General features: G+C 52.2%; 1 protein-coding gene across 1 annotated transcript; it reads right to left on the minus strand.

Moving 5' to 3' along the window:
• Nucleotides 1-577: 577 nt before the first annotated feature.
• BTG2 (BTG anti-proliferation factor 2) lies at nucleotides 578-2255 on the minus strand. The gene is made up of 2 exons (XM_065740228.1): nucleotides 2076-2255; nucleotides 578-1132 (listed from the first exon to the last, which is right to left on the minus strand). The coding sequence occupies exons 1-2, from the start codon at nucleotides 2227-2229 to the stop codon at nucleotides 792-794; spliced, it is 495 nt and encodes a 164-aa protein (XP_065596300.1). The 5' UTR covers nucleotides 2230-2255; the 3' UTR covers nucleotides 578-791.
• Between the last annotated feature and the right edge of the window lie 8590 nt (nucleotides 2256-10845).

Consider the following 10845-nt stretch of genomic DNA (forward strand, 5'->3'; position numbering starts at 1 on the left):
GCTCTTCCATAGGAGAGATGCAGAGCAGCAGCAGCAGCCTTGGAATAGACAACTTTTACACACAAGAGCAGCTGCAGGGCACGGGCTGCAGTCTGTGCCCTATGAAGCAGAAAGGCCTTGCAGCTCTGCACTACTTTCAGAGCCTGGAGCACTCTCCCTGCAAGCAGGGAGCTGTGGTGACAGCCAGGTGCTGGGGAGCACCAGGAACAAACAGCACTGGGTGCCACCACAGCATTTACAGTATTGGGGACCTCCACCACACAGGAATCCCAGGGTTCCCAGCACCACTGAGCCCTTGTGGCTACTGAACACCATCCCCAGAGAGATCAGACCAGCTCAGGCATGAGATAGTGAAGGAAATACAGCAATTCATTCATCCCTTCCCTAACAGGGCTGCAATGCTTTGTGACACCACCACACTGCTGGGTACCAGGACTGAGAGGAGGTGACACTCAAGTCCTGTCACCAGCCATGCTTCCCAGCTGGCCTCCTCCCCATCTTCCTCCATTCCAAGCTGCCCAGTGAGTGAGCCAGCCCACCAAAATTGCCATCCAATGCTAATTAGGTAGATGTAGTATTCATAATAAAAACCTCAAGCTTGCAACAGCTTAAAAAAAAAAAAAAAAAGGCACCTAAAAACACTGCTCCTGTCTGAAGCAGCACCCAATATTTTAATTTTGATTTTCTTGGATTTTCTTAAAAAATATAAATAGCTCTTCATTTTAAAAATAGATCCTCAGGTGAGGTATACAGTAGCCCATGTCTTGGCAGTTTAAGGACAAGAGGAGTATTTAGCTGGAGACAGTCATGATGTAGTTTTTGGAAGGGCTGGTGCGACCTAACATCATTTGGTTCTTACAAGTAAGCATCCCATAGGAGCTAACAGGCTTGGCTGCAGTCGCTTCATATAAGACACAGATGGAGCCGTCCTCACCGATGCGGTATGAGACCTCATAGGGGTCCACCCAGAGCGTGAGCTCACTGGGGAGGAGTTGGTAGAGCTGCGGGAGGCTGAGTCCGATCTGGCTAGCCACTTTGCTGATAATGGGGTCCATTTTGTGATTGATCCGGATGCAGCGGTACCCAGAGCCTTTGAACGGTTTCTCAGGAAACCAGTGGTGTCTGTAGTGCTCTGTAAGGCAAACAAGAAGGGAAGCACAGTGAGCAGGTGTGCAGCCACAAGGTCTGCATCCCACTGCACTCCTGAGGGAGTCGTACATATCTCAGTGCAGGCAGAGGAAACTGCATCCTGCTTCAGCTACCTCTGTCACAGTGGCTTCAGAGCACAGTGCTCAGCTGCACAGCTGCCACTTGCTCCTAGGGCAGAACAGAGCTAGAAAGCCCCAGCAGTGCCGGGGGGGAACCCCAAAGCCTCCTCACCCTAGGAATGGGATGGCTGGGGGAGATACAGTATCACCAGCAAAAAAACTCCATGGTCAAGGAGCAGCAGCCAGGTCATTTTCTAAGTTTAGGGCACACCGCTGCCCCTTATCTTAGCAGAGCAGCAGAAACATGCCCTCCTTTGGACTGATAGCACCAGGGCTGCGCTGGGAGGAGAACCTCCCAGCACGACACGGGGTGGATCTTCACTTGTCAGATGCAAAGCACAGCACCCAGCTTAGGGCCCCTGAGCAACCCCCAGGGAGGGTGCTGTAGGCACAGATCCCTCGGCAGGGGATAGGCAGGCAGCTATGTGACTGAGGTGCCACAAAGGCAGGGACAGATACCCACAGCCCAGGAGGGCACAAACGGGTGGGGGACACCCGGCCCCGGGAGTGACACGGAGGCCCCGAACTCGATGGAAGGGTCCGAGGGCGCGATGAAGGCGGGCTCCACTCGCTCCGGGCCACCACCCACCCCAACCCCCAGCGGCCGTGAAGCCTGAGCCTCATCCTTGGCGGGGTCCCGGACAGCCCGAGCTGGTGGAGCCCACCCCCCCCAGCCCGGATGTGGACGGGTGGGCTGTAAAGTCCCTTCTAACGCAACCCCGCTGGGATTCCACAGCGGCTAAGGTCACTCCTGATCCAAGTCACTCTGCGATGCTACGACCAGCCGTCCTCGCCCCCCCTGCTCACCTGCGAGCGCCTCTCGCAGCGCTCCGCTGAAGACCTGCAGCTGCTGCTCGCTGACGCAGCCCCGCGTCCGCAGCAGCCCGGAGACGAAACCGACGGCGGCGGCGATCTCGGGCAGCATGTCGGCCCGCGGGGGGGCCCCACGGCGCTGGCTCATGGCTAGATGGAGAAGTGCCTGCCCGCCCGCCCGGCTCCGCTCGCAGTGCCGCCGCCCGCCCTGCACCGCCACTAAGTACCGCCGCGTGGGGGGGGCGGCAGCGGCGCCTCGGCGTCCATTGGGCGCGCGGAGCGGTATGCAAATAGCGGCTGAGCTCAGCGCAGTGGAAGGAGTGACGTCGGCGCGGCCGTGGGGGCGGAGGGGGTGGTTACGGGAGGGCTATTTTTGGGCTGAACCGGGAGGAGGCGGAGGAGAAGGAAAAGGAAAAGGGGCCGTGGTTGGGGTTCGACGCGCTGCCGTGCTCCAGGGCAGAGGCCCACGCTGGGTGCCGAGTGGGTGGGGGAGGGGGTCTCCTTGTCAGCTCTGGAGCTGCGGCACCCACGAGTGCCCAAGGGGTGCCAGGGGGGTAAGCGCACCGATGCACGCTCCCCGGTGAGCAGCGGCGGACGGGCGCTGCGGGCTGCGCTGATGAGGGAATGTTTCCCGGACAGCCGCGTCGGCACTGCAGGGCTCTCGGTGCCCGCGGGCCGGCACTTCTGCAGAGCAGGAACCAGCCGCCCCAGGCTGCCCGTGCCAGGCCCCCGCCGCTGGCTCTGGGTACGGACCCAGGGCTGCCCCCTCCTCGTGGCACCGCTTCTCCTCAGCAGCCTACGGGCACGCTGCCGCCGCCACATCTCCTTTCCCAGGACACGTCCGTGGACCCACGTTGCCCCATCGCACAGCTCTGGATAAGGCCAAAGCCGTTGTGGAGTTCCCTGAAGCATGTACAGAGGACTCGGCATCCTCTGTGCTGTCCCAAGTGGGTGAGGGGGACGAGGGAGACATCACAGCCCCACTGTTGGCTTCCTGCCTGGGGCAAGGACAAGGGCGACCCACCTCCAGCCAGCATCCTGGGCAGTGGGAGCCAGGAGGTGATTGCAGCGCAGGGATGTGTCCCACCACGGAATGGGGAGGGCAAGCCAAGGCAAGCACAGAGCCCAGACAAGCGTCCTCAGGTGCCTCCATCCAGCCCAGCAGCAGGGGAAAGGAGCAGAGCAAGCAGCACATGGCCTTTATGCATAGCAAGATGCAGGCAGCACCCCAAAGCCACTACAACACAGGGAGCTGCAGCAGCTGGCCTCGCTGCCAGGATGAAGGCACTCACTCAGCTTCTGGTGAAACTGGCCTGAAGCTAAAGCAACAGCGGGAGACCAAGCTCCGTTCTTGCCTTTGCTTTGATCAAACATGAGAGAGCTGCTATCAAAACAAGATGGGTTTTCTGAATGAATATTCCCTGGCAGAGAGCAAGGATCGTTTGGAGCCATTGTCTGGCAGCCCCAGATCCCTCCCTTGACATGCACTGGGGAGGATCTGAAGCCTCAGTCTGATGCGAGCCACGGTGGAAAGGCTTGTCAGGGCCTCATCTGGCTCATCCACAAGCAGAGGGTGCAGCTGCAGACACCAAAGCAGGCTGTGAGCTCACCTGGCTGTGCTCTGCCAGCAGGGCAGCCTGGAGCTGGGGCACGGCAGTTCCCACAGCACTGCTCCCGTCTTGGCATTGTGCTCACTGTCTGATAAGGCTCCCTGATATGATAAGGTGTGACTGCCACCAAGCCCTGCAGGGCCCTGGCCCACCTGGGCACCCTGTTTTTGGCAAGTGCCAAGAGCACTCCCCACCAGGAGCGGGGAGTTCAATGTAGCATGGGTTGTGGGGTGGCTTTCCAGCACCTCTTTACACAGCAGGTATCAGAAGTCCCAGCTGTTGCCCATGGCTTTAGGATGCAGTCAGATTTTTTGGAGGCTTTTTGCTTCCAGAGACTGCATTTATTCACACCTCAACCATTCCTACGTGCAGGCACTGAGCTGGGGATTTCATACCTTCTGTAGCATGAAACTATGGCTGTGTAGCAATGTAGCCCACAAAATGGAGCGAGGAGAAGAAAACAGCTTTTGAAATCATGGAAGATTGCAATATTAGATAATGCCGAAGCAGAAGACTGTAGTGACCCCATTTCTTGATTGGCAGAGTTCAAAAGAAACACTTTGGGCAGGAGCACAGAAGTAGGCGAGCAAGAGGGAGCCAAGGGGTCCTTGGTCCTCCCCTCCCCACTCCATCTGCTGCTCCATTCATCTGCAAAGCACAAGGAATCAGGAAAATCTCTTGCTATAAACCAGATTTGCCTTTGTAATCTTTGAAATAAACCTAAGGATTAAAGTCTAAGGATTTTTTTTTAAGTCAGCAACACACATGAAAGAGCAAATGAGTCTATGTGAAACCCAGCACAGGGCACAATGCAGGGAGAGGGTATTTGTACTGGAGCAGCAGCTGGGGGCCCCAGACGAGACTGCACAAACACACCGAGTGAGCCTGTCTGCACAGAGCTTGATTACTTTAAACACACCTGTACTGTCAGCCAGCAAACACACTTGGAGTGTGTGGGTACAGTCATAAGTGACATGAAATTAGGAAGTAAACAAAACCATCCTTGTAGAAGACACCTTTAAACAAATATATCAGGAAAAGCCAAAGCAACAACAAACCTTAACTTTTCTACCGTAGTAAAAGGCAGGAGGGCTGAGCAGTGCTTGCAGGCTGAGTGAACAAGCTGAGAAAAGGGGTTGTTCCCACATTCAACAGAAGGAGCCCATTAAGAAGTACTGGGATGGCATCACCCAGAACTGAGTCACTGGACAACAAGTGTAGAAGAGGCCCTCTGTGCTCTGGTCTGCCAAGAATAGCACTCATAGCGTTGATTTGTTCACTGTCAGGGCTCACAGCGTTCACTAAGTGTTGCCGATGCTCTGACCTTGGCAAGCAGGTTCCCCTCGTCCCCCTTGCTCCACTAGTGGGTGCAGTCATTTGGAGTCACCATTCTCCAAATTCAGATCCTCCATTTGTTGTTAATCACCGTGTTTCTGCATGCTGCCCTCACACTGCTCAGGGCCTTTGTCTTCTGTGTTCATACAGTCTGACATGGGCCCCAGGCCCTGCAATCAGATTGTCTTTGTTAAGCCCTTCCAATAAGAGATTTCCTGTGGAGCTCAAGGATCTCTAAGCGGGTTATGTGTCCATAACTTCTGTCCCTGTTACAGCAGGACTGCAGTCTTACAGATAGGGCACAGATTTAATACACGCTCTGATTGCTTTGGGGAGTTACAGAGTGAACAATTAGAAAATAAAGTTCATTTGAAAAAGAAAATTTACAGCTGTTTTAATGTAAGTCTGGCTACATTCATTTCTGCCCTTTGTCTATCTGGAAGTGACCAAGAACATTTTGATTTCAATTTAAAATAAAACAAACAAAAACAAAACAAAACCACCAATAAACCTCTCCTTAGTGATTGGCCAGACTAGACTTGTAACTGATTTGATGAGAGCTAATGTCCCATCAAACACTCAGGCCCTGCTTATCCAAACAAGGTTCAAAATGAGTTGAGCTGGAAAATTTACAATAAAAGGGTAATATTTGGCTTTCAGTGAATGGTTAAAATTCAGCATGGACAGAGAAAGCTGTTTGCGGGACTTGGGCTTTTCCAGAGTCAGCAACTCCAGTGTTTTATGTACTCCTAAAAGGTGACTGTTGCTATGCTGTGCTTTGATCTGCTGTGTTTGGGGGGGGGGGCACTTCACAATGTTGGGCTGAAGTCCATTAGGTAGTAGACACAAAACTCAGCTTCTGAATATCATCAGAGTCAGCTGCTAGTCAAGTTGCCACAGTGTGAATCTGCAGCCCCTGTTATAAGCAGTGAAACAGTTACATACAGAATTAACATCCAAATCCGCCTGATTAGACATGTCCCACAGATTGCTACATCAGCTGTCACTTCTCCCAGTTGGGAGTTACCCCAGCATTTGAGAAGTACTGTAAGGTTATTTATGTGGATGCAGGAAGGCTTTATTTACGTTAAAAAAAAAAAAAGTTTCCAGAAGCATTTCTAAGCTGTAAAAACAATATATGCACTGGCCTGAGTCAAATCTCATTATCTGGCTCTGCCGGAGATGGCACAGACATCGTGGTGATGCTGCTAGCAGCCACCTGTTTCCTAACATGGGTTAAGCACGATCAGTTGGAATTTAAGGGGAAAAAAGCCCAGGGGTAAGCAGGGCGAGTGTGCTTAATCATAGCTGTAATTGGTAACCTGGATCTGACCCCAGAAACAGGCCTAGCAGGCAGGGTAAACAATAAAGCAAGAGTCTTAAGCCCAGCCTACACTTAGCACTAATAAGTTCTTTCAAAACACATGGTTGTGAAATATGACTGTGACTGAACCGTGTGAAATGCAATTGAAAGTAGGGAAGGAGCTGGGCAGAAAACAGAGAATTTAACCTTTTAGCTACCGAGATTAGCCCTCATTCTGCAGCACGTAAGGATTCCTGACAGCATGAACCAGAGCCAGATGATGTGCTAGTCAGGCCAAGCTCCTGGGAGCTCAGCACCCTGCATGCCTCCACAGCCTGGGCTTCACTGAGTACCTTGCACCTTGCTGAATGGCTGCTGGCAGCTCAGTCCTTGTCCCAGTTTGTGCTGCCTCTCACCTGGCTCCCTCCCAGAGCTCCCAGTGCCTGTACAGCGCAGGATGGGTGGAGGAAATACTTCAAGCTGTTCCATCAGGCAGTTCCATCTGCAAGCTATCAGATTGCTAAACATTCTCCTCTGCCTCATCCACAGAGGGTATGGAGCCAGGGCTGGATGTTTTCCAACAGTTTGGGAGCACAGTCCAGGGCTCCAGCAGCTGCCTGCCATGTACCCAGGAGACGCCTTTCACCCAACAACCTCCCTCTGAGCCTCTTTCGTTATAGCAGGTCATATTTCCTCATGGAAAACAGCCTATCTGGCTCACTGCAAATGTCACATCTGTTCAGAAGTGTTTTAGGAAGCAAACATTGCTGTACTCAAGGGAGCCACAAGCAAAGCAATTGCTTTTTCTTTTTATTTCTTAGGTCTTAGGGCCTCAATTCCAATGGTGCTGAGTACTTGCTGGCTCCAGGTGCCATCAACACATTCTGGGGGGTTCTCCTTGGCCTTCACAGCTTCTTGCTGAACCTATGCTGACAAACATCTTCTGTAACATATTTGCTCAAAGCAAAGTATTATCAGCTGGAGAAGAAGCCTCAGACAATAGTCCCTCCTGAAACTGCTGTGTCGGGAAAAGTGTGTAGGTGACCTTGCTCTGATTTCATAGCTGCTTTCTGTTCTTTGCACTTCATTACTTTTTCTTTCCACATCCTCTATGCAGGGTGCCACCACCTCCACCTACATCTGTTCTTGAACAAAGCTTAAGGGGGTAAAATAGGTGACTTCAGCAGATACAGAGAAAGATGAGGTTTAACAAGAGCAAGTGTAGAGTCTTGCACCGAGGGAGGAATAACCACATGCACTGGTACAGGCTGAGGGATGAGCTGCTGGAGAGGAGCTCTGAGGAGAGGGACCTGGGTGTCCTGGTGGATAACAGTCTGGCCATGAGCAGTGTGCCCTGGTGGCCAAGAAGGCCAATGGGATCCTGGAGTGCATTCAGAAGAGCGTGGCCAATAGGATGAGGGAGGTGATCCTCCCCCTCTGCTCTGCCCTGGTCAGGCCTCACTCAGAGTACTGTGTCCAGTTCAGGGTTCCCTGAACAGGGATCTGCTGGAAGGAGTCCAACAGGGGGCTACAAAGATGATAAAGGGCATGGGACACCTCCATTATGAGGAAAGGCTGAGAGACCTGGGGATGTTCAGCCTTGAGAAAAGAAGGCTCAGAGGGGATCTGATCCTCATCTATCAATATCTGAGGAGCGGGAGGCAAAGGGAAGAGGCCAGACTCTTCTCAGCAGTGTGTGGTGATAGGACGAGGAGAAATGACCACAAACTGAAGCATAGGAAGTTCTGCACAAATGTGTGTGGGAACTTCTTCCCAGTGCAGTGATGGAGCACTGGAGCTGCACACAGAGATGGTGGAGTCTCCTTCTGTGGAATTGTCCCAGACCCACCTGGATGCCTACCTGTGCAACGTGGGCTGGGAGCTGCTCTGGCAGGGGGTTGGTGATCTCTGGAGGTCCCTTCCAACCCCTACAATTCTGTGATTCTGTGTTTCTGTCACCAGCTGTAAAGCCTGGAACATGAGATAGAGTGACTCCAGAGCCCTGGCTTGGCTCATGCCCTGAAATGGAGCAAGGATCAGTGAGACTCTGGGAGATGCATTTCCTGCTCCACCCCTCTGCCCCCAGCAGCCCTTGGTGCTGACATCTTCCCCCACCCTCACTTCCAGCACAGAGAGGTAAACAGCTGCTGTACAACACAGATGTGTGTGGAGGCAAAGTGCCCCTTGGCTGATCTCCGCTATTGCAGCATCCTGGGGTGTGACTGCTCTAGAAAGTCCCCAGACACAGGCTAGCTCCAGTCAAAACATGATTTCCCTCCCCATTGTTGGGGATAGGTAAACACAGAGCAACTGGTGGCAAACCCACCAACACTGTGGGACAGGGATCCAAAGCTTCCCCAGCACTGCAAAGACACATGGACAACCACATGAGCTGGGAGTTAGGATCTCACTGTGTATGAGGGCAGGAAACTATTTTATGCCTGCCTACTTTTAAAGCCTGCAGGGTGCTGGGTTTTGTTCCAAGCTGCAGAGCAGGGGTGGGACATGGGACCCATCGTGCATCAGTGCTACAGCACAACAGGGGTCCTCTGCTTCCCCTCCACATTCCTAAGCAAATCTCCTCCCTAGGGGCTATTGCACATCGTTCCTTCGAGAGGAGACTGGAAGGCTATATACAGTGCTTTCACACTTCCCTACAATGCAGCCACACTGTGAAAAAGGGATTTTTTTATTTTCTTAGAAATGAGAAGTTAAGAAAAACCCTCTGGCTGAAAACCACAAGACAAGACTTTTTTTTTTTTTTTTCAGCAGTGAGAATGTGGCTCATCTGCCAAACTCCAGCTCAGCCACAGAGCAATGCTGTGATGAGCTGCCAGAGCAGCACATTGCCAAAATTTGCGTTTACTGCTTATAAAGCATTAATGCAGGATACCATGTCTTGCAGCACCATAGCAACCACAATAATCAGCAACAAAATAAGGGCAAGAGCACCAAAGGCACTGTTGTTGTGGCAGCCGGTAAGCGAATGCACTGACCCTGCTCAGAGCCACCTGACATCTTGTCACCAAGTGGGCAGTTTTGGAAGCCCATGGACAGCAGCTGATTTACCCACACTGTTGAAAAGGAGATGGTTACGGTTTAAAGTGATTTCCATTGTAGCACCAGAGACTTGAGGGTCTCCACTGCATAGAATCCTTTGTTCAGGGGTTTTATAGGACATACTGTGTCAAACAGAAAATGAGGTCTTTCTGAGAAGATATGTGCATTCCCACAAAGATGAAGAGATTGAGCCAGTCTCACACAGACTTCAAAGTGTTAGAGTAGCTGGTACCACTAATAGGAGAAGGTAAGTAGCTCTACAGCTTCCAGATTTTGGCCTACGCCAGCACTGGTACAAGGCACACACATTCTCATTTATGGCTAACTCCAGAACCTCATTGCCACCACAAGCTATAGATCTGGCTTCCCTTTTATCCCCCTCTACCAGTCCTCTTTTGATCCCGAGCTCAACCCCACAGCACAGATATTATGCAAGGCATAATCAGTAGCTCTTCTCAATGCATCTCTCTCCTTGTGGCCTCCATCTACCCAGAGTGCAAAACCCACAGGGGACTTTTGTCTTTGAGGTAGCGAGATGCAGTGTGCAGATGGTACAGGCTCCAGCATGGGGGAGGGGACAGTGGGAGAAGGTCCTTGGGGTTCTTCTCAGGCTACACCCACAAATATGAAAGAAGCCAGTACTTCTCAGAGCCCAGCAAACCTCCCAACCTCTGCAAACATCAATTAGTGCACAAAGGCAGCCCAGATAAAGCAGGGCAACACCCTGCAAGAGTTTAGATCTGGGTGGTGCCTTTTCCCAAAAGGCAGCCTGATCCCCGATGGGAGAGATACCTCCTGAATAGCAGGTGGACTCTGCAGGACTGCTCTAGGCTGTTACCAAGGATTTCTGGCCCTCCCTGCAAAGCCAGTCCATTGTTTTTTCGGTGACTGCTGCACCTAGGTAGGGGTTTACCATATGCATCCACCCCCTTGTACTTTCCCAGTCTCCCCATGACCACAATCCCACAAGCAACCAGCACACTGTGTTGGCACCTGGTTCTCTCTAGCTCATTTTTGTAGCTGATGCCAACAGACAGCCAAACACAGGGTGAAGACAGAGCTAGTATCTTCCTTCAGCAGTTCTTGGAAGGAAGGAGTGCACACCAGGTGTTCACTGGGAGCCAGCACAGATACGATATGTTCTCAGCAGCAGTATCTGACCTTCCTCACAATGGTACTGCTGAAAAACTGTCTGAAAGACATCCCTTTGCTTCCCAAATCCTACTGACCCCAGCGAATGCCCCTCACTTCAGCTTGCTGACTGCATTCTTCTACTGCTGCCCTGAAAACTTCAGCAAAGGAAGCAAACCTGGTTTCCTTCATTTTACCTGTTGTTGAGGTCCCACCAAGTTTTGTTACTTAAGAAGGTCAGAGAGATCAGAATCAGACAGACATGTGGCTGGGGAGCTGGAATTTGCCCTGCCTTGCTGGGGTGTGTGCAGCCAGAGCAGAAGAG

This window comes from Cyrtonyx montezumae, unplaced genomic scaffold (genome assembly GCF_038088225.1).
Source record: "Cyrtonyx montezumae isolate F1298 unplaced genomic scaffold, pur_monq_1.0 scaffold_26, whole genome shotgun sequence".
In the NCBI taxonomy this organism is placed as follows: Eukaryota; Metazoa; Chordata; class Aves; order Galliformes; family Odontophoridae; genus Cyrtonyx; species Cyrtonyx montezumae.

What these genes read in the sequence shown, in the direction of transcription:
- BTG2 (XM_065740228.1), bottom strand. Translation starts at nt 2,229, where the DNA reads ATGAGCCAGCGCCGTGGGGCCCCCCCGCGGGCCGACATGCTGCCCGAG. An exon ending in GCTGCGAGAGGCGCTCGCAG is followed by an intron (nt 1,133 to 2,075) that starts GTGAGCAGGGGG and finishes TTTGCCTTACAG; the next exon opens with AGCACTACAGACACCACTGG.